The following is a 24,588-nucleotide window of genomic DNA, read 5'->3' on the forward strand; positions in this document are numbered from 1 at the left end:
TACCACCCGCAGACAAATGGTCTCACAGAGCGCCTCAACAAGACCCTCGCCGACGTGCTAGCAATGTACGTCGACGTCGAGCACAAGACGTGGGACGTGGTCCTGCCGTACGTAACCTTTGCATACAACACGGCGGTGCAAGAAACAACACAGATAACGCCATTTAAGCTGGTTTACGGCAGGCACCCGACGACGACGCTCGACGCCATGCTGCCGCACGTAACTGACGAAGAGAATGTTGACGTCGCTAGCTATCTCCAGTGCGCCGAAGAAGCCTGACAGCTCGCCCGCCTGCGGATCAAGAGCCAGCAGCGTACCGACAGCCGACACTACAACCTCCGACGACGCTTCGTCGAGTACCAGCCCGGCAACCGTGTTTGGGTATGGATCCCGATACGCCGACGAGAACTGAGTGAGAAATTACTGCGACGCTATTTCGGACCCTACAAGGTCATCAGACGTATTGGCGCACTGGACTATCAGGTCGTGCCAGACGGCATTTCGCATTCACAGCGGTGCCGCGCACGACCTGAAGTGGTCCACGTGGTGCTTCTTAAACAGTTTTACGGACGCTAACGAACTTCCCTTATTTTGTTGTTTTCTTTGCTACGAGTGCTTATTTATTACTTTCGTTTGTTTGCAGCCTCGGGTCGATGCTTTTTAAGAGGGGGGTAATGACACGTATACTTATCTTTATCGGGCGACCACGTTTGGCCGCCTAACAAATGTTATCGCACAGCGCGGAACGCGCCTGCATGTATCCGAACCTTCTGGAAAGTTATCGATGCTTCTACCACTGTCTGTTGTCGCCGAACCTTGTGTTATCTGATTTCATCGCTTGACGCGAATGGTGTAGAACATTGTAGAAGGCATGCGAGTCCCAACGATTAGTCTGGAACATTCGACGACTGCTCTATAAAAGCCGATGCGCTTGACCCGCGGATCAGATTTTCGACGATCGCCAAGCGTGTTCGCCGCTATCGTTGTGCTATAAGTGTAGCCTGTTTTGTGGGCACAGGTTCGCCCAATAAAAGTTAGTTTTGTCGTTCACAGTACTGCTACTGTGTTATTCAACGTCACGACCACGTGACAAAATCTTGTTTTCCCCCATAGCTCCCTTCTCCTGCAATACGGCTTCGCCGCGTGGCCCAGGCCCCGCGGCGGTCGGTGTGGTATAAGCGCAGTGCGAGAGATGGCGTGCGGGTTGTGCTGCTAACGCCGCCTGCCGGTGGGGTTACTTGGGTGCGGAAAGCTGAAGGTGCTTCCTCTTGGGTTCGAGGTCGTGAAGCGGCGCGGACGTTCCGCGTGCGCGCTGATCCATGGTCTGCGAGACTGTCTTGTGAGGCCTCGTTCGAGCGCGCCACCGTTCGCGTGACCATATGCGCGAACGACCAGGCGTTGGGATCCAGCATGGGAGCGAACATATTCGCTCGCTATCCGGTCATGGTGAGTCGGACTTCCTAAATTTGTCGCGCGCCCATCGGCATGTTTTGGGGATAGCTACTCGGCTAGTAGGCATTGATCTATGAAAAGTGCAATAAAAATAAATGCCCATGGAGTAAAAGCCTCACTTTGGCTAGTCTGTGAGTGGTTGACGAGGACGAAGTCGCATTTTCTGTTTGGGAATGTGGCCACTTAGTCAAAAACATTGTCTTTAACTCCCTTTGTGCAAGAGCTTGGCAATGGGTGAATAAATGGATTCCTCAAGAATATGTATGTCGCACTCAAGCCGTGGCTATTCATGAGGCAAAGAATTGAAAGCAGCATGGAAATATTGTTCTGCATTTTGATCTTGCGGAAAACTGGATTGTTCCTCTCTCAAATGAAACACAATCATATCATTGGCACAAGAAACAAATTTCCATTTTCACCTGTGTTGCCACAACAAGGAAAGCAACACACAGCTTTGCTGCCATAAGCGACAACATGCATTGCAGCACCCTAGGTAGAGTGCACGAACTGTTAGATGGAAAAGCGGCCATCTACTGTCACGTAATATACGTCAGCGATGGTGCAGGGAGCCATATCGAAAATAGGTACCGACTATGGGCTTGTGCCACTGCAAGGTGGGTATTTTCCGCTACCAGGCATTGGAAGAATGTCTGTGATGATGTCGGGGGACTCCTTAAGCACCAAGCTTCTCTGCACAATGTTACGTCTGGAAGCGCCACCTTTATTCAGTCGGCACAGGAGATGGTCTCCCAATTTAGCGGCAACATCAAGAATGTGTCCTTACTTCATGCAGATCACGGTCAAGCGCACACAAACAAGGACAAAGTGAGGAGTAGACTACACAAGCGTGGTAAAAGTACAGCACCATATATATCATTCAGCCGTATCGCTTCAACCTTGCATAAACATGACTTGCGCCTTCTCCCATCTGATAAAGAAGGAGGGTTTGTGGTTTTTACAAGGGTCTAATTTAGTAAAAAGTCCTTAGAAGCAATTTCAACCACTATGCGCGGATCCCAAAATGTTTCGGTGAAAAAACTGCAGTTTGCAGGAAAAACCATTTGCGAAAAGCTTAGCCTTAATAAGTTCGTGGCAAACATTGAGAATAGCAATGTTTCTTTCCTGAAAGTCATGTTCACCGTGAAAACCCACAAAGTGGGATGCCCCCGAAATGTGATCGTCTCTGAGAATGGCACGTGGCATAAATCGGTTGCACTCTTTTTACAGAAGTTAAATCTTCTAAAAGTTGATAACCCCCATCCAAATCGAAAATTCTGAAATGGTGCTAGGTTTTTTGGAAAATAATTTTAACAAAGGATTTCTGGTCTTCTCGTTGGAGATTTATACTACTACTTGCCGAAAGACAAACTCCTTTTTTGCTTAGAAGAGTGCATTGATAGCTTAGGCTCGTTAGCATTTCAGAATGCAGAAGGCGTGTCCATAGAAGGTTTCCTTAAGTTGCTGAGCTTTTATCTGAAGACTACCTATGTTGAATGAAATGGCCAGATCTTCGTTCAAAAGAAGGGGATCTGTATAGGCTCATGCATAGCTCCTGTTCTTAGTCACATTTTTTAACCCATTGTGACAGGCTAATTCTTCGCTGCCTCAAAGATTTTAATAATGCGAATGTATTTAGATATGTGGATGATTTTTTCATTTTAATGCAAGGAAGTGAATATGGTTTTCCAGCTGCTGCAAATCAGCTCCAAGCACTTTTTCATGAATGTTGCAATCTTTTAAAATTAACGAATGAAATTCCAGACAATGTTTTACGGTTTCTTGATTTGAAGCTGAAGCTCGCTAACAATCATGTATGCGGGAGTACCATCCAAGGGCAAGTAAACCCCTGTTACCTTATCATTCATCCCATTCAGAACTTGTTAAAAGAGCAATAGCTGGAGAGTGCTTAGATAGCGCCCTGGAGAAATCTTGTTTTCATTCCATGGCAAGAATTTTCGAAAGGCAAGTAACTCAACTTTTGCCAGCAGGGTATCCTGACAGTGTTCTAGTATCTATAGCTGAGGGGAAGTTGAAAAAAAGGAACAAAAAGTGAAAGATACTTTCAAGAAGGAAATAGATTACGTGCTGTAGGAATTCCATACATTCACAATAGCTCGTACCGCCTAAAAAAGATAGGTAATCGTAGCAATATCAGAGTAGCGCTTTCCTCCCCTGAGAAGCTAGGGAAACTTTGCCTAGTGACTAATTCTTTCAGGAAAAAGAAAGCTGTGCACTGTCAGACATTGTGATCCTTTTGTAACGGGTGCTTTTGGCGGAGTATATGAAGTTCCCTTATACAGTGCAGTCCACTTATAACGATACCACATATAATGATATATCGGTTATAACGATGGGTGGACATGAGAGTGTAATTTTATGCATTAGGTCTATGGGAAAAAAAAAACATTTATAACGATAGGTTATTCACCGCATATTGGATATAACGATCAAAAATTTGCAGTCTGGACGGCGTTTTCCGTGCCAAATAATCGTAACATTTGCGTTGCTTAGTTCCTCAAACGAACAATGTCGAGACGAGGAGATGTTTACCTCCGTAAGTTCGTATCTGCCGCCATTACCACGCAGCGCGTCTTGCCCCGCCCGCGCACCGGAGAATAGCTGAGTAGGCGCAGCGCGCCACAAGTTGGTGCTAGCTGCTTCATGCGCGTCGGCCACAGTCGCTCTGAAAGCGAGAGAAAGAAAGAAAAAAAGTGACAAGCAAAGCGGCGCGGTGGCGCCCGTCCCCTGTCCCGCGTCTCTATCGTGATAGCAGGCTTGATGCCACCGAACAGCATGCAACCAACGGTTCAACCCAGTTCGAAGATGGCGCCGACAAAGCGCAGAGCTGTGTCGCTTGACACGAAGATGGATATTTTGCAGGACTTTCGATGCGGCTTCAAGGTGAGCACCCTCGGGAAGAAATATGAGCTTGTCTTGTTAACGATATCAACCATCTTAAAAACCGGGAGCACCGCGATTATGAAGACAGGAGCTATCAGCGGCCATGCCGATCAGCGGAAAAGGGTTAGAGACCCTTTGTACGCTGATGTTGAAGAGGCGCTTTACCAGTGGTTCATCACCAATTGTTTCAAGAAAGAGGGCTTTGTGCGTAAGGACGAACTTCCCCAACCCGCTGAGACCGACCCGGTGGAAGTCGCTGACATAACCGAGCTCTGGGGGCTCGTTCCTACTGGTGACACAGGTGGTGTGTCGAAGGAGGAGTTTTTGACTGCAGACAGTGCTGCCTCGTTCTGCAATGAGGTCACCGACGAGGCGATTGCCGAAGATGTGCTGTCTCGACAGACGGCAAAGTTGTGCGACGGTGGCGACGGCATCAGCGACAGTGACAACGAGATCGACAGTGGCTCCTTGACCCCGACCACGATGTCCATGCAAAGTGCACTGTCGTCGATCGACTCCTTAATTGATTTTATGCATGCTAAAGGATTGCCGCCAGTGTTCGCGCAAGCTGGAATTTATGCACACCGCGGTTGTTAAGCTCAAGCTGCTGCAAAAGCAAGTGCAGATTTCAGACTATTTCGGCACGCCTAACCCTTGACACGGTCATTGGCGCTAGAAATAAAGTTTGTTTTTCATGGCCTACTGTCTACATCATCTATTCTTAGAGCAAGTAGCGAATTCGAGTTCAGAGCTGCAAAGGTATGTTCCGCATTATCATTTTTTTTTTTTTGATAACTGCAGTCCAGATATAGCGATCATCGGTTATAGCGATCATATTTTTCGTCTTTCTCGATATCGTTTTAAGTGGACTGCGCAGTAGTGCGGTTCCAGCTGTATCGGTCAGACTGGAAGGTATCTGAATGAAACACTTCTAGAACGCAGGAGGGTGGGGAATTAGTGCGATGGGAATCTTTCTGTGCATTGTCATGACTGGAACAAAGGACAAAAAGCCATGTAATCCCTCCTTCAACATGTGTAAGTTATTGGCCAAAAATAAGAACCAGGTTGTAAGGGAGATAATTGAAGTAGATTGCATTAGAAAGATGGGTGTGTCGTGTGTCAGCGAGCGCTCTGTTTTTCTGTCATAAGTTTCTGAGCATGGCCACCTGATGTCGGCATTTTGGTGTTGTGACGTCATGAAGGAAAGTGTTCAAATGATGCCATTTTGTAAATACAATATCAATTAGAAGTAAGCGCTTGTGTTGTCCACACCTCACTTTGTCCTTGTTTGTGCGCGCCTAACTGTGATCTGCTATGCGCAACCAACTTGGCCAAAAGTCAGTGCTCTTCTGCTTCATGCGCCTGCTACAGCCATCTAGGAGCATCATCAGCAGAACTCTGTGGAATGGCAGTCATTGCCATGTGTGCTGGGAATTCAGTCATGGCATGTGTGGATGTGTGCCCGCAATAAGTCAAGCAGACATGTGCTGCCTATTACAAGAACTTCTGCTAGCCGGCTGACAGTGTATAAAGCTTTCTAATTAATAACTGCAAAGGAGACATGAATTTGTTCGAACACCACAAGTATTGTCGAGTTTGTCCGTGCTTGCATTGGCACCCCAAGAAACAAAGCAGAAAGCATGTTAATAAAAAAAATACCTCGGTAAACCTTCCTTCATTTCTGGCAACCCTTGCATTTTCCTTTTTAGAGAGGAAATGTTTAGAGAAAACTCTGCCATGGTGTACTGTTCGGGACTGGCAACCTCTTCCAAACGAGGGGACTTGTATAAGTAAGGTAAAAGACATTGAACTCTAGAGAATGAAGTACCATATTTACCGGCCATTAGTCTGAGGGCTATACAAGTTTAAAAGTACAACTTTTGTGGGATGTGGACTGTATGAATTATACATCATTTTATTTTATTAGGTCGAAAGCACGCGTGAAGAAAATGAGTTCACACCGCGCCTACAATGTATCTTTTTCTGCGCTAGAACACCATGAAATCTCAGGGTATCTACCAACCGGGAAAACCGGGAATTCTCGGGGATTTTGAGTAGTCTGGAAAAACTCGGGGAAAACTCAGGGAATTTGTGCTTCTATCAGGGAAAATTATCTAATTTTATTGAAAGGGCACGAAAGTTGTGGTAATGCTGGCTCAAGTAACAGAGAGGAATCGTAACGAATCTGGCAGCACTGATGAGAGTGCTTTTGACGGGTTTTAGGATAGACCAATGCATGCATAACTTCTGCAAGTTCATAACTGCATTCATAATGGCCTTATTTCTTGTTATGTCTGTACTGTTGCCCAGCTCCCTTTTGTGATGTCCTATGAGTCTCGAAGGTATTTCATTAAATAAATACTAAATACACTTGAACCTCATTATAACAAAACAGGATATAATGAAATAATGGATATAATGAAGTAAATGAAATTCACCTTGAATTCTCCATAGATATCTATGTATTAAAAAGCTACGTTTAACGAAGTGAAATTGTCTAGCCAATGATATAAAGAACTAGATCCGTCTCGGAAACCAGAGAATACCTGACCATTGCACATCAATTACATCACTTTCTGTGGGGTTTGGCACTTGTTCGCTGCGACAGTTCAATACTGCCACATCCCCGCATCAGGTACGCTGTCGAGCAACTCTCGACTTCTTCACCACTGCACGTGGCTAGCATAAGTGGTACAACAGTGGCTCACTATCACACTTCTCCATTGACCTCTCTCTCTGGCGCATGCCTGGCTGTGCGAGTTGTGCCATGCTGGGCCGCTATGCGTGGTGGTGTGAAAGATTAGTGCATTCACTTCTTTCTCTATGGCATGTCGCGGAGGCAGCCACCTCCGGCCCTGGCCGTCTGAGATCTCCCTGGCACCATCTTGGAGTTGACACCCAAGCCACGCGTTCACTTTTCAATCCCTGCAACCCTCCGCACGGGCTGCAGCTGGGCGTGTCCTCCGAGATTGCATTGCCACCAATGTATCCTCGTAGACCACGAGCCGGCCAAGCCAAGCCGGCAAAGTTTGCCTGCCTCCTCAATCACATCGCGGAATGCTATGTTGCCTGCCACGTGCTGCTTGACAGCGACGAGCCAAGTGGAAATCGGATGAGAAAGCCCATCACAATGTAACAGATGGCAACTATCTAAAGGCTGCCATCTTGTTTTATTGAAATTTTAATGCATGTGTGGCTCTGTAGCATTTCCGCAGCTGCAAAGCCGTCTTCCTGTTTCCATGTTTGCAATCATGCTCCCCATTGCAAGAAATCAAGAAAAAGAAATGGGCATGGGCAGGACTTCTAATGAGGAGGGAAGATAACCGATGGTCATTAAGGGTTACGGACTGGATTCCAAGGGAAGGGAAGCGTAGCAGAGGGCGGCAGAAAGTTAGGTGGGCGGATGAGATTAAAAAGTTAGCAGGGACGACATGGCCACAATTAGTATATGACCGGGGGTGTTGGAGAAGTATGGGAGAGGCCTTTGCCCTGCAGTGGGCGTAACCAGGCTGATGATGATGATGATGACCCCATTGCATGTATGCTAACGTCCTGTAAAAGAAAGATCGCAGTATCAATAAATATGTTCTGGTAAATGGTAATAACGGATATAAACAAGTAACTGATATAACCAAGTAATTACGGCTCCCTTTCAACTTCGTTATAGTGAGGTTCTAGTGTATGCAGTCTACTGGTTGAAAATAAAATATTTGCTTCTCTAACTGTAAATTGGTGCATTCCTGCTGACTGTACAGTGGTGCGGACTATCTAAAAAAACAAATAACTTCTGACTCGTATTGTGCTATACAACGAGTATGGACTATAATCAGTAAAATACGGTACTGACTTTGGAAAAGACGGTGGTATTGAATTGTCGAATAAGTTGATTCATGAATTGAATATTGATTTTTCTGATATTCAGTATATTCATTGTAGAGACCTGCGCAGTACCACATGTTGCGTGCGCCGTGGAGACCCTTGAGCTCCACGGCGCTCAAGTGTTTCACTTCATTTTTGGTTCAAAAGGAACGTCGAGTGTTCCGTGGATGTGCCGCTGCCTCGGTTGACATGGTAGCGAACTTCGTCGCTGGGAGCACCCTCCCGACAACAGTGCCCTATGTGGGTGCGTACAGAGTGCCCGAACATTGCAGAACGGTGCTACGTCGGTGGGGGCCGCCACTGTCAGTACAAGGTTTATTGGTTCGCAGGACTAATCGAAATAATGCCACCCAAGCTAGCATTTCACTTCGGTGAAACTCTTCAAACATGAAGGTTTTTGGTGCAAAAAAAGTGCTGATGTTGGTGGTTTTTGTCACTGCGAGTGTTTTTCAACGTCGGTCCTTTGTGGGAATTGCACACAAGTTCCAGAATGTTGCATTGGCGGGGTAAGTCTTTGTCGGTACAAGGTTCGTCTGCCTTGGCAGGATTGATCGAAATGATTGGTCTTGTCCTGACGACCTGTCCTGAAGGACCAGTTCTGTCCAGTCCTGATAACGCAGTGCAGGCATAGAGAACTATAACAAAGCAGTGTTTATTTCGTAAAGTGCAAAATTGTGTGCAGAGATCAGTCTGATTAGCCGCCGATAGGCACGCAGATCATGTTGGGTACGCAGCAACGAGCTTTATGCCACTTCAAGAGCCATGCGTCTAACCCACACGTGCGATCTCATAAGCGATCACTGATGAGCCACCTGTAGAACCTATTAGTACCAAGCATTCCGCGACGACTTGCGGCCTGTTACCACATTGCGAAATGGTGAATGTTCTTCATGGTCACGCCGCCTAGGCCATTAGGCCTACACAGCGCTGCTTCATTGAATGTCAGCGACTTAAGTTACGGTTTGATGCCGAATTCATGCAGATCTATTTGCAGCAGCCACGCGATGCTCAGAAATTAAACAAACTGCCTCACAAATTCAAACGAGCTCACTGGATGGCAACAAAGTTGTTCACACCTGCCTTCTTTACAACACACGGTACGCGTCCTTTCATTTCCGACTCCATTTGTAGATGCAGGTTGGTCTGTTTCTTTTTTTTGGTCTTCAAGCAACCCATTACAAGGCTTGCTTCGTGTTTACATGCCAGTCATGAAGGTGTCATGGCCGGTTGCATACATTTGCGTGGATGGTGGATAAATGAGGGGGGGGGGAGGAGGAGGAATGAGGGGGGCGAGAGAATTTGCCATTGCACTCCAGATTTCAGAATCTTTGATAGGTGGCAAATCATGTTGAACCTGACTGACATGGCGCAGATGCTGCTTGCTTTTTATTGTTGTTGCCCGCTATGGGCGGGGCAGTGATCGAGTCATGTCATGTACGATCCTTTCGTCTGTAGCATAGATTGGCCTTACGATAACCCACCTGCCGTAAATTTGGGATAGCCCTTCTCTATTTTAGAGAAAAATTGTAAAGCAAAACTTTCTATGCTCTAATGTTTTGCTTAACAGCGCAAGCACACCAGAGGGAACAGAAGAAAGAATAGAGTGCTGAACTTCCAACAATTTATTTTGTTTTCAGAAAGCATTGTTAAATATATAGTCACACAGAAGCACAACAGCCATGCGTGCAATGCAGTGATATGAAACACAGAAATATTCGACATTGCGATAACTCAAGGCAACTCATCTTCTCAGTAGAGTGACAGTGGGGGAGGGGGGTACTGATGCAAACATCCTTTAAACATAAATTTTGTCCGCTTCAGTTATCTCACACGTGACACGATCTCTGTGTTTTGCAATGATACTAGACTTTGTGAATCTTGGGCTGCATTCACACATGCTGTAGTAGGCAGAAACCCATCTCTGTATTGCGCTGTTTACATTTTGCATGTGTTCTTTCAGCCTTTCATTTACGTGTTGGCCTGTCTATCCAATGTAATATTTACCAAAGGACAGGGTAGTCTGATACACTACATTATTTGTGCACTGTCTTAATTTATTTTGGTGTTTGATATGTGGACAAAGTGATATGTGATAAGGATATGTCATATGGATATGTGATATGGATAAGGATATGTGATATGTGGCTCCCAGTGGACAAAGAGGGTGGTTGTGCAGTAATGTCAGTTCAATAGAGATCATCAAGATAAGGCATGGCGCACGGTTTCTTCCTCTCTTGTCTGTAACAACACGGTGTCTTTGAAGAAGATAAAAACGAAGCCAAGCACGTTTGTCGCCGGTTAAGACTGGAATTTGTTTGACTGGAGCTTTTTTCAATGTGAAAACCCACGAAGTTGACATGCCTTTTAGGCTTACATTTCAGAAAGTGACACCTGGCAGAAATGCCATTCCTTTCTTGCAGAAAAACCTTAATTGTTTAAATGTGGATGATCTGTTCTTGTAAAAAACTCTGGTGGAGTACAGCAATTTGTCAGCTCATGATGCAACGAAAGCCTGTTCCTTGACGTCAAGGGCCTTTATTATCCTTTACCACATGATTCACTACTTCAATGCATTGATAAATGTGGTCCTTCAAATTTCCATACTTATTCTGAAATCAGTGGGAATGGCTTCTTAGAACTAATTCGCTTTTGGTTGCAGTCAGTCTACATCCTACAAGAACTGAAGTTCTTAAGAGTTCATAAGAATTCATACTTGACTTGAAATGCAAAAAACGAGGACACAAGAAGGAAAGCCAGGCAGGACAAGCGTTACTTGAAACTGAAGTTTATTCTCGGAAAAAAAAAATGCCTACTTATCAGTCGACATAGAGCTCAAAAGCAAAGTACATTATTGTACATCATTGCATTGCATCATTGCAATCCTGCTCACCAGAGCAGGATTGGCCACCCTGGTGCAGTACTCGGACACAACCTCCATCATTGCATAAGCACGCTCCAAATCCCCCCAAATTTAAGAAGGTACAGCAAATTAACTGTGACACCGCTATGCTCATAAAAAATGCAAAAATCAAAAGCTCCGACTGCACGAGCCTTATAGAAATGAGCTCCGACTTCGGTCTTTATCATGTGAGCACTGATGGTGTTGGATTTGCAGTGAAAAAATTACTCGTTGAGATATGCTATGTGGAACTAATTTTTTAAATGTACAAAGCTTCTACAACATCCCTAGTCAATGCTATCTCGGTGCCAGAAAAGGACCGATGTGCCTTGAAGAACGGGCTCACATCCGCTTTGTCGGCAGTGTACGACAAGATGCGCATATGGTGACCCCCCTTTGAGAGTGCTGTGGTGCTGTCTGCGTTATGTTTAGACGGCAGCCTGTCTGCCCGATGTACTTCAGATGACGTATATTTATTGTGATGGTAAACCTCACCTTTAAAAACTAAGCATTTGCATCGAATTATGCATCGCTTCCATAATCAGTGATTTGCTTTTAGCACAATTTGACATATCACTTTTGGATGGGTTAACAAATTTTAGCTGTTTTTAGATAAGTGGACGATTTTTTATTTGTCTTTACACTGATGCCAGCTTGTACAAGTTAGATGCTTTTAATCTGCATAAATGTTTTGTGCCACTAGAATAAACCTATGAAACCTGATGCCTTCAGGTAGCATGGGCGGGTTTATTGACCAGTTGCGTTTACCCAGAAAGGTAGTGTACTTCGGGTGCCTGTGTCAGAAAGGATGTTCCACATCTGCCGCCAAGGTTTGTGAGTGGTGGTGCCGGCTAATACTCCCAAGGTTAGTTCAAGTAGTAACACATAAATAACCAAGAAAGTGGATGGGGAAATGGTGCCGCAGTAGCTCAATTGGTTAGGGTATCACACGTGTAATGTGAGACATGGGATTGTTCCCCACCTGTGGCAAGTTATTTTTCATCCACTTTCATTGCCAGTAATTTGTCATTTCTTGAACACATTTAGTAAGTACAAGTAATTTCCCCTATGTTGTCCTTCGTGCTTGTTGGCTTCTCATGAGAAAATAAACCTATGAATTTTTCAAGAAAGGTGTAATAAGGTTCCTTGATGTTAAGTTATTTTTGCACAAAAGCGTTTCCTGCTCGATATGCTACCCACGTGGCAATAAGCCACTCCCATTTAACTCCACCACTCTAAACTACTTTAACTCTGAGCACTCCAAACGTGACATTGTTAGCACATTTTATAAATTCCCTAAGAAAATCCTCTGAATATAAGGCGTGGAGAGCTGAAGGTTAACTAAATTTTGCACAAATTTCTCTTGCCGAAGGCCTGCTGTGCAAGTTTTCGTATGTTGTAAATGTGAGTCCAAATGGACCAACTCGGTATAGACAAAAATTGCGGTACTGTATATGCACAAAATGGTGCACAATCTGATAAAGGTCGCATAGTGTGTAGATGTCAGCATTGCAGCATTGCTATGCAGCATTAAATATTCTTTGTGGTTTGATATCATTGTGTTCTGCACATGGTGTTGTGCTTCTGTGTGACCATACATTTAGCAAAGCTTTCTGACAAGGAAATTGTTGGAAGTTCAGCTTTCTGTTCTCTCTTCTGTCCCCTCTGGTGTCCTTGTGCTGCTAATAAAAACTTTAAAGCATGTTTTGCCAACAAACCCATTCTTACACAATTCTTAAAACATTTTATGCTATAAATGAAAGTTGTCGTAAAACATTAGTCCACTAATAGACAGAACCTCATTGGTGTTCAGTACGACAAAATGCCACTAATTTACTAGTTTCAGAGGAAAAAAAATCACTTCAACATTCAACAAAAATTCTCTTGATAAAAAAACATAAATAAACATAAAACATATACTAGAACAGAGCTGTAATCAGTGCTGGCATACTAATTTCGTGTTGCTTTTGATAAGAGCGGACCGTACTGTATATCTTGATTTCTATGTAGCTAAGTTACTGATAGGTTGTGATATTCCTGTTACGTGTTTTGTAGTAGGAGACTCCCGAGCATGTGCAGCACCGTATTTTCATGCCCAAAATTTATAAGTAGTAAATTTTGTGAGAAGGTTTCTGACATTTTATATTCTATTTAATGTTCGCGTTCTTTTTCTTGATTTGATTTGATATTCCATTCGAAATCTACTATTTCGTATTTGCATACTCCTAGTGAGTACCAAAGAGGCCATGTTTTTCTCTAGCACTGTGACACACCAGAGTCGAAACAGCAGTCAAAGGAGTGGTCAGCAGCTGGTGAAAATGCCCTAAAGAAGGCAAAGCCTGTTTGGCCAGCCTGTAATGTGATGGCCATTGTTTTTTTTTGGGGGGGGGGGGATTCAAAAAGAATCATCTCCGTTGTCTATTTAACTTCCACAGATCGAGTGTTCACGCCCGTGGATAATGGCTTTTGTCTTTTTCATTATTAAACCGGGAATGATATAATTTTGCAAGAAAAAAGGAGGTGAGGCGTGCAGACAGGACACAAGAGTAGAGAAGTGGACAACACGAATGCCGACTATCAACTGAACGGAGCACTGAGGCGAAAAAAGAAAGAAGACACAAAACTAATCTGCGCAAGCTCAGGAATAGTATCACCACGTCTCAGTCGGGTACATGTGTCGGTCTACGTGAGAGATAACTGTTAAGGCACTTAATCTCTTCCTTATGTAAGGTAATCGAAGGCTGACTCACCACGCACTTCCCTCTTTATAGATATGCCATGCCTCTACCATAAGAGGCGTATCTTCATTCCTATGCCTGTACAATATCGTGCATTCATCTAACTCTGGCGTGCAGTTACAATCTTGGCAATGCAGGGAAAGATTAGAAGGCGATCCACCGGTTAATGACCTTTTATGCTCCATTAGCCTTTGATTGACACACCGCCCCATTTGTCCTACATAGAACTGGCCACAGCTAAAGGGAATTTATAAACCACACCCATACGAAAGACAGTAAAACTGTTGTTCTTATTGTGCTTCACTGGACAAATATCTGTTCTTTTTTGGCCTTTTACCTGCTCCTTTCTCCTCTGTACAGCAGCGCATATCTTACCTAGCCTATTGGGAGCAATGAAAGCAACAGTAACATCATATCTACTTGCAACCTTTTTAAGCCTGTGCAACACTAAATGAATGTACAAAATAACTACTACTCTTTTTTTGCCATTACTGCTATCTGCAATGATGTCTGTCCCCCTCGAAACCAACTTCTTTAGGCGCGCAGCTACAGTGGCCACTGCTACACTGGGATAACCTGCTTCTAACAGGCGCCGGACCTGCGCATTAAAACTGGCGCTTATTTTGTGCATGTAGGATCTGGTGAGAGAAGACTTAAGGCACGACATGGCAATTCCGTTTTTTACTTCTTTGGAATGCTTGGATTGAAAGTTTAGCAACGGCTTCGAAGATCTTGGGGAGTACTGCCAACAAACGTGATTTTGTTCGAAGACCAAGGAAATGTCAAGAAACTGAATGACGCGTCGCTGAGGAAATTCCTTGGTAAACTTAAACCCTCCTCCATAAAGTTTAAATTGCTCACTTACTGAGGTAGCAGAGGAATCGAATTCTTCCCTATTGCAGAAAATCAAGCAATCGTCAACGTAACGAAATATCTTGATAACGCTATCACTAAGGCTTTCTCTAAGCAGCTGTCAACCTCACTCAGGTAAATATCGCTAAGAATAGGGGCAACCTTTGAGCCAATACAAATGCCTGATTCCTGCAGAAAAACGCCATCTCTCCACCCAATCAGCGTCGACTTCAAGTACATTGAAAGAATTTCTAAAAAAGCTCCTGTGGAAACACCGCATCTGTCAATAAAAGCAGACTCTTGCACTTGTTCTTTAATGCACTCATTTACGGAATTTAGCAACCCGTCATGCAGCAAGGAATAATACAGGTCTTCGATATCCATACTAAAAGCTGTACAATCATCAGGATTTTCCTCTCTTGAATACTGAACTAGTGCCTGAGAATTACGCAAGCAAAAGGGGTCTGAAAAAACTAGAGAAGCTAGGCAGTTCTGTAGGTAACTAGCGACACTATAGCTCATGCTATGATATAATGTCATGCGAATATTGAAATTTCTGAATATAGTTTGGAATTTTATGCTGTTCAATGTTCTTATTAAAAATTACCGACGATTACGTTACTTCCTAATGCGAAATTTGAGCGCAGCAAATAAGCTGTTTCACCTTTTCGATAGATTGAGGCAAAGAAATCGAGCAACACATGTATGCGCTATCACAGAATTTTTTTTTTTATTTTTCACACGTATTCCTTTAACAAAGACTCCACTAACAGTTCTTGACAGTCATGAAGGAAGCTTTGTGGTCGGAGAAATAGACTGATATATGTTCGACTTGGTACACCAATGCTTGATTCTCAAAGACGAGATCTATACAAGTGCCTCGCGAGGTTGTCACAGCCATGGGACGCGTTACGAGCGAGAGGAACGGGATGTTCTCCCGCATAAGTGTTAGGAAATTGCTGTTTGTCTTTATGTCAACATTAAAGTCCCCCACTACTAACATCGGTGTGGATCGATGGACGGTTAATGCGAGTTGCAGGAAGTGCACGACGTCTTTCGTGAGTGCGGTAGCGGACTCACGAAAGCGGTATCAGTCGGTCGCTGCTAGCGCTGGGGGGATGAAGGGGGGGCGGAGCTGGTTACGAGGCCGACGACAACGCCGACGACGACGCGAAACCCAGGAACGAACGCCAAAGAGCCATTTGTGTAGCCAGCCCTCCTCCACAGTCTCTACGCCTCCCTTCCATCATCCTCCCTCACCCAGAGAGCCGACAGCGCGCATGCGCGGCGGCGGAGCAGATTCGTCGGCGAGCTGGTTACGAGGCCGACGACAACGCCGACGACGACGACGACGCGAAACCCAGGAACGGACGCCATAGAGCTGCGCTCTAAAAAAAGTTTTATTTTTCGTAGTGCAGTGATTCTTAACCTAAATTCAGTTGTGCCGCAATATAGCTGGTTATGTGGTCAAGCTTATTGCTCTGCAGTGAAGCCTATTAAAAATGAAAAATGGCAGTGTAACGAGGCCTAGTATGTGTTCGTTATACACTTGCGCATGCACCGTCTCCTGTCGCAGTACAAACACCGAGACGTCTAGTCAGAATAAAAGGGTTGGTACAGTATTGGTATGGCATTATCTCCTCTTAACACTTTGTCGAGTCATTGCAATAGCCTACAACATTAATTTGTGCATAATTTTCTTTCTGCAATCTTTTTATTATTTTCTTGCATGTACAAAGGCAGTTGCATCATGCCTTGCTATTCATTAACCGATAAGTATTTCAGATGGTTAGTTTAAACGTTGGTCTCATTCTTCCATAGAACAAGTCATTAGTTTCAATATGCAGAAGTTCCTATACATACAACTTTGCAGAACAGCTGTTCGATATTTGATTAAAAGTATTTGCCCCAAATTACTACTCGCTTCAAATTCAACATCAGCTATTTGCACATGCTTATTCATGCAACATAATGCAGGTGGCACATAACAATTTTAAAGAAAGTTGCTACTTTGTGTGAGATCTGCGGCTGCATTCTCACTGACTGTGAAAAATAATGTGCAGTACTTTTCAAATTCCATCACGTGATGCTGCAATGCCGGATGAAAAGTGAATGCCTTGTGATGTTAAACCTGGATCTGTGGGTTTACTTTAAACATCTTAACAAACTGGTGAAATGTCTCCGCACATGCAGATGGTGATATTATAATGTGACGTCTGATCAAGTAAGCAGTTTTTAAAGTGTGTGGGACACCTGTTCACAGTAAAAAGTGACCTGAAGCAGTATTGAGCAAAACGAGAACAAGGTAAAAGCAGGAGCCAACGTTTCGACAAGTGGACTATTCTTCTTCAAGGACTTCAAGGACTTGCCTTGAAGAAGACAAGACCACTTGTCGAAACGTTGGCTCCTGCTTTCACCTTGTTCTCGTTTTGCTCATCGTCTTGAATTTCCATCTCCCGTATTCCCTGTGTTTTCCTTGAAACAGTATTGTGTCACAAGGATTTAGTTAAGTCTGAGGAGGTTGTTAACACAGTCATTTGAGTTCTCTTGGATCCCAAAGGGACCCTGAAACAATTTTGACAATTTTCTACAAACGTACTGAGTCGTTAGAGTAGGTCCTTCTTATAATAAATTGACACATCTAAGTGCTCTGCGTAAAGCATGCAATTTATTATAAGGTTTGAAAAATGTACATCGCTGCCAATCGCAGCACACTGCTCAGCTGAATTTTAAGCCGCCCCTACCCATATGACTGAAATCACCCATATGACGTCAGTGGGGCGAGCAATCCGATATGCTGACCAGGGCGCGTGATCGATAATTTTTCCATCTTTATGGTTAAAAAATATGTCATGTTAGGTAATTTGTTTTTATAAAAAGAAAGTAACATAAGGAAAACGCACAAGAACACTTTTTCAGTACACTTAAGCACTTCCGGCACACAGCAAGTGTCGTCTGCTTGTGTTAAAACATGTTCAGTCTTTGATGAGAGCCGTGATGTCAGTGTCAGTCTATCTTCTTGCGAGCGCTACGATTCAACTTTGTTGCGTTGTGGACTGCAAGCGTAGCGACTGGCAATATGTCAAGCTACAACATTGTGTCCTGCAAGCCTGTAGACGAACGGACTCGCTGCAGTGCATTGGACAACCACTATCTGATGGGCGCCAGGATTTGCGCGATTGTGGCCGTCACTTTACACCGGAAGATTACTAATGCAATAGCGTTTCGCGAGTCCGGTATTAGGGTAAACGCAAGCGCAAGGGGACAGGGCCTGGCTGTGTCCCCTTGCGTGTCGTTTCAGGGGATGAACAGAAGCGCAAATGTGAATGGTCTGCACGGTGCAGCCACCTGGTGGCATAGAGCTCAACCACACAGTAGCAGTAAGAAAATGTATTCTTCTTTGCTGCTGGTGCAAATTTTCCGCAGGCGTGTAATCGTTGACACATTTGTTTTGTAAATGTCTAAAATGTTTTACACATGGTTGGAGCAATATTAGCTCTTTCTGTGGCTGGTTAAACTCTGCGCCAACGGTTGTCTGGACCATGGAGACTGATCAGGCAGCTCACATACGTCTATGTTAAAGTTCCTTCATTAGCTTGTGTTTATGCCTCCACCAATCCGTCTGAACGTTCAGCTAGTGTGTGATTACCGGAATACCCGACACGTTCGGCGCTACGACAGAATGCTCGCAACGCACGCTGCTTCGATAGCTCTCGATTGGGGTCGACGGCCAAGCGGCTAGCAGAGACGTTTCGCGCAGGTGGGCGGGCTCCAAAACAACCGGAAGCGGACGACGTGACGTCGCGTTGTGACGCAGAACTAGTAAAGGCAGCGCTTAGCCCCGATCACTCGGCGAACGAGTTGAAGGGGAAAAGCATGGCTAGGGAGGAGGGTAACTTGTAATCGATTGTAGCTCCATTAATACATAATGCTTCACTTAAATTTTGGTGCGAATGTTCTACTTAAGCTATACCCTACGCGTCTACAACATTTGTCTGAACCATTTCAGGGGCCCTTTAAGCTACACAGGTTGGCTAAAAAAATGTCCTTTCTCACCAAGACACAGCACACCAACTCACACCTCTGCAATCAGAATAAAGCAACTTTAACAATTTTTGCCCATGTGTGTGGCGCTTCAAGAGGACTATGTTGAGAAATTGCAAAGAAATTTTGTGAGAAGGGATTTCATTGCTTTGTTTTGCCTGACTTGTAGAGGGACGAGCATCTGTCAAACTGCCGGGACCAGCGGCGCTGTGGCATATACATTACAAACATGCAGATCGGTTTCCAAATTCACAAGCACAGAGCCAAACACATCAATTTCCATGGATTTGATCCTCGTGGGATCAACAAAATTGATCAAATTATTTCGCAAGCTGAATTGAACAAGTTGCAGAAAAAATGCCATAGTATACTGCTGATTAATTTGGCAGTATTTGCCTTAAACGTGCCCTCAAATGAAGTGCAAACCTGCTTTCTGTATGTCTTAAGAAAACTAACTAGAAATGACATTAAAAAGACATTAAAGCCATATACAGTAGTAAAATAGTCCAAAAATGTATGAATGAGGTTCTGTTGTATTAAGTCAAGCAAAAGTGATAAACTAAGGCTCGAGAACATATAAAATGCCAATATTATCACAAACAGCGCTTTAGTAATTGAGAAATTGATGTAAATGCAGGGCATGATTTGACACTCCCCCGGGACATTCAAGTACTCGATCGATAATGTAGGCACTCTTCATTATAATTCTGTCGCTAGTACCAAACCACTCATAATAAAAAGATTATTGCATTGCATTATAAGATGGAAGCAAATGCTACTAGTCCAGTTCTGTTTTGTCTTTAGAAAAAGGGAACTTGTTAATGTCACTGTTGAAAATAGTGTGGCTTATCGAAACATTTAATTTTCGCTCAACTCTGCACCACCCATGCTTTCATATTTCAATAGTTTCGTTATCGCATAGTGTTGGACTGATTTTCTGGCTGGTGAAACTCGCACGCACTGCAAGTAGCAGAGAATGCTACATCCATGTGGTGTCCTAGGATGCCCAAATGGTCCACGCCACTTGACCAAGAGCAGCTGCAACAGCAAATCCAACGCTCTTTCTTGGCTCCATTTTTCTATGGCTGCGCATTGTGTTTTGTGCAAAAGACTGTGCTGCTCTCTGCTGGGCATTGTTTTGCTCACAGAGGCCAACAAAGCCGGTAATGGTGGAGGCAATGTCGCCACTCCCCGCTCGAGAGCAGGCGACTCGAATTGCTTTAAAGGTATGCGCACCCTTTAGGTGCCATTTTCTCTTAGACGAAGTCTTTTTCTTGGCACGAAACAAGTGCTGCGAGGCTTCTGGAAGGGCATTCTGAAACTCTCTGTTGACTTAATATTAATATAGTCCAGGTCACATAGTCCAGGACACAGGTCCAGGCCACATAGCACATTTTGGTTATACACTGGAAGTTTTTACGTGCCCCCTAGGGAGCGTTCTACCGCAGTAATTTTTCTAATTCGTTAATTAACAGCTGAGATAAATACATTTCTGTGCCATGAACCCATAATTTCAAGAGGCAAGCATCAACGATTACGTAACACTCTCCATTTGCCCCCCGTCTATCTTCTGCAAGGGAAATTCCTTTGCTGCGTTCTCTCATACCAGAGCTGGAGGATCATGTGATGCATACTTCATACGTTCTTTCTTTTTCTTTTTCCTCACTTTCTTGCTGCGTGGCACGCTTCCACTGACGGTCCTTCGTGCAGGCTGGTGCGTTTGTCTCCTTTCGCGCTGTGCATGAGAACAGCTGACCAGCAGTATAAGGCACTGCTACACGAACAATGAGGCAGACGCAAACGCGATCACGGAGCAGGATTATGCGCTGGAACACGGTAGAAAATGACATAGTTTTGCTCTCTGAATGTCCGACTGCACGACATGGGAACAAGCAGATGAAACGGAAGTACCGCTCTTGCTATGTGCAAAGTAAAAGAAACAAAGACTTGAAGACTTTGTCTTGCCGATCAACATTGACAAGACAAAGCAGATGATGTTTTCTGGGCTCACTGATACTCCTGCGAATACCAAGTCAAATAACAATAGCATAATTGCAAAAATTCAGTCGTTTAAGTATTTGGGTGTGCACTCCTGATTTAACGTGTAACGTCCATATAGAGCATGTAACAAATAAAGGTATTAAAAAGTTCAGGCCCATAGAAATATATGTACCAGCCGTACCAGGTTGGGATGGAATAAACAGAAAAATTGAATTACCTGGAGTCGAATTAACAGACGTCTACTCTATTTGCAAGGTATAACTGCAATCTGAAGCCACACGAGCTGAAATGAGCTCAGAAGCGGCAGAAATGGCTATTTTGATGGAAGTTCATTGAAATGAGCGTGAACTTCTTCTCTCTGGCCCTCAAGTGTGTGTTGGCTGTCCTGGTTCTGCCACACACGAGCCAAAAAACCTTCACATGCATTGTGAGAAGTTGTGGCTAGTTTTTGATGTAAGCAAGCCTAGCATCGTTCTCTAGAGATAATGCAGGAAAAATAAGAGAATCTTTTACATTATATTATATATGTTTATATTATAACAGCACTACAGATGTCATCTCACAATTTAGAGGTATATCATATAAAATACAATATAAGTAATAAATATAAGTATAGTATAAATAAAAAAGGACTGTGCTTCACTACTTTTTGACGGATGATTCCACTAGTGGGCAACAATGAAGCTACAGTATTATGCAGAATGAGTACTGTATTTTAGTGCACCAATTTGTAGTGTCTTAAGGGAATAAATAATTTTTCCCCACTTTAGTTCACAAGGGACTATGCCAAAGTTAAAGATGTGGATATTTATTGAGCAGTAAACTTGGGACATTAAATAATAAATTGATTTCATAGGGATAGGATGAATGCTGTCTAGACTGGTGACACTAAATATATTGAGAACTCCTTCAGGTGTTGCAAGGAAAAGATTGTTAAAGCAATTCAGGTGGGACATCACATTTATCAGCCTCAAAAGTTTTCTTAGGAAAGACTGCTAAATTTTCTGGAAAGCTTATGAATTTAGACTTGTACGGTTTTTCAAATGTTGCATCAAGTTTTACGAAAAATTGTGTTGTAAGATTTTCACTTATCTGCATACGCCTGGAAGTCTTCTGACGGTGAAAGGACACCAGAAGGGTGCTTGCTTAAAGAAAGTCATTTAGACATGTTCCTAAAGCAGGCATACTTGGCAAAAAAGTCACTATGGTCTAAAAGCAGTGTGTTGCCTGTTCGTCACTGCTGACCCAGGTATGATGCTGCTGATGTGCTATGCCTGAAGCTTGTTAATGAAGTGCGTATGCATCCGCCAAAAATCCAAGGCAAGCTTCAAAAAGAAAAAGCGCGCTATCACCCCCTCCTTCTCCAGTTTCTTGTCCATGGGTTTCTTAGGAATTTGGAAGTTTCACAGGTTGGCAAATATGCTTGTGCAATATCGGATGGCCGCTAATATGTAATGGCCTCTTGCATAATTGCAATTACGCTGCAGTCTTGAACATGTCTGTTGAACATGGAATTGATGAGCTCCCAGTTTTTCCTTTTTTTGCTCAACACTGGATTGACAAATTTTTCCTTCACAATTGCTTTAAGCAGGTTAAAGAATTTCCTTTGTTGTGTGATAAATGTTGTAATTAGACTTTTCATGGCCAGGTGGGCAAGTTCTACGAACTGTACCACATGGATGCAGTCACTGGAGTGGAGGAACTTGGCCTGGTCTTTATGAAGGTGGGTGTAATTGAGCATGTCATGTCATGTGCTCCTTTCTTGCTGTGTGCCTTTCTTGCTGTGTGCAGGGCGATTTTGCGCACTCTGGCTTCCCTGAGATTGCGTACGGCCGATACTCTGAAGCCCTCATCCAGAAGGGCTACAAGGTGGCACGGGTTGAGCAGACCGAGACCCCCCAGATGATGGAGGAACGGTGTCGCAAAAGTAGGTCCACACCTTTCGAATGCCTTTTGCAATAAATTGAGGCCAGGCCAGCTGCTCGATATTGTAAGAGAGAAGTGTCGATCCAGTCTCTATGGACATTGAAACTTTATTTACAAAATGTAGTGGTTTTTAGTTAACCCCAAGTGTATACTTGAGCTAGTTGGTTGAGCAAATTTACAGTGAACAGCATGAAAGGACAGGATGAGTACTTCTTTATTACAACTGTGGTCAGCTACCAGGTGAACAACACACTAACAGGCTGAAAAACTGGAAAAGCTATACAAAAATTTCAAGATAAGCAGGGTTTCAAGATGAATGAAATCAGGAAAATAGAAACCCGCTCCATGTGGTCTCTCCATGTGGTCCATGTGGTCCATGCGTGGCCACGCATGGACCACATGGAGTTTTTTCAAAATGGCAGTAGTAATATTCTCAGCCGGTAACGTCTGTTTGACCCTGTATCAGTGCCTACGGCCGTGTCTGGCACTGCGCCAAGATAGCGTGAGGAGTCAGATGATGCACCCTAACCAAGGGCATGGGGTTCTCACCCGTGCTCTTGGGACAAAGGAACGACAACACATTAGTGCAAACAATCACAAGGGCATTTATTGCACCGCAGGACCGCAGGATCGCTCGCCGCAGGACCAAGAGGTGTGCTCTAAAATGCACTTTCGAAGCGCATTACAACCTACTGCGACATTGGTCTCCGTTGTGCTTTCTTAAATGAACCAGGGAATTGGCAGAATGCCAACATTATACTAATCCACAAAAAGGGATACGTTGAAGAAGTGAAAAACTATAGGCCCATTAGCTTACTTCCGGTATTATATGAAATATTCGCCAAGATAATTTGCAATAGAATAAGGGCAACACTGGACTTCAGTCAGCCAAGCGAACAGGACGGTTTCAGGAAGGGATACTATACAATGTATCACATACATGTCAATGATTAGGTAATCAAGAAATCCGCAGAGTATAATCAGCTCCTCTATATGTTCTAGAACTGGTATAGCGCAACATACTAAGGAAGAAACAAGCAGAGTCGGCCAGATAAAGGAACAGAGTGCTGCTCTCTATATGGCTTTCATAGATTACAAAGAGGCATTTGATTCAGTAGAGACACTAGAACGATAGAAAGCTGAGCTACTTGGTAAGGATTCATTATGCAAAAGAAGGGGTTAGGCATGCAAACAGGACACAAGAGAAGAGTAGTGAACAACATGAATGCTGGCTATCAACTGAAGGCAGCAATGAGGCGAAAAAAAGAAAAGACACAAAGCTCATCTGCGCAAGCTCTAGAATGGTAACACCATGTGTTAGCCGGGTACATGTGCCGGTCTACATGAGAGATAACTGTTAAGGCACTTAATCTCTTCCTTATTTAAAGTAATCGAAGGCTGACTCACGCACACGCTTCCACCATTATAGATGTGCCATGCCTCTACCATAAGATACGTATCTTCATTCTTGTGCCTGTACAGTTTCGCGCATCTAACTCTGGCATGCAGTTACTATCTTGGCAATGTAGGGAAAGATTAGAAGGTGATCCACAGGTTAACGATTAGATTGCCTTCTAATCTTTCCCTACATTGCCAAGATTGTAACTGCACTCCAGAGTTAGATGAATGCGTGATATTGTACAGGCATAAGAATGAAGGTACGCATCTTATGGTTGAGGCATGGCATATCTATAATGGTGGAAGTTCGTGCTTCAGTCAGCCTTCGATTACTTTACATAAGAAAGAGATTAAGTGCCTTAACAGTTATCTCTCACGTAGACCGGCACATGTACCCGACTGACACGTGGTGATACGATGCCAGAGCTTGCACAGATTAGTTTTGTGTCTTCTCTCTTTTTTTTGTCTCAGTGCTCCCTTCAGTTGATAGTCGGCGTT

The 24,588-nt window shown here is 43.9% G+C and overlaps 1 protein-coding gene across 1 annotated transcript in view; it reads left to right on the forward strand.

Annotated features, from left to right (window-relative positions):
- LOC135918083 (DNA mismatch repair protein Msh6-like) overlaps window positions 1-24,588 on the forward strand; it is a 564,077-nt gene that overhangs the window by 234,941 nt on the left and 304,548 nt on the right. Inside the window, exons 10-11 of the mRNA XM_065451744.2 lie at window positions 22,415-22,489; window positions 22,558-22,693. Of these exons, the coding sequence (XP_065307816.2) occupies window positions 22,415-22,489; window positions 22,558-22,693 (211 nt within the window). The remainder of the gene's footprint in view (window positions 1-22,414; window positions 22,490-22,557; window positions 22,694-24,588) is intronic.

The sequence above is a fragment of the Dermacentor albipictus genome, chromosome 3, assembly GCF_038994185.2.
Source record: "Dermacentor albipictus isolate Rhodes 1998 colony chromosome 3, USDA_Dalb.pri_finalv2, whole genome shotgun sequence".
In the NCBI taxonomy this organism is placed as follows: Eukaryota; Metazoa; Arthropoda; class Arachnida; order Ixodida; family Ixodidae; genus Dermacentor; species Dermacentor albipictus.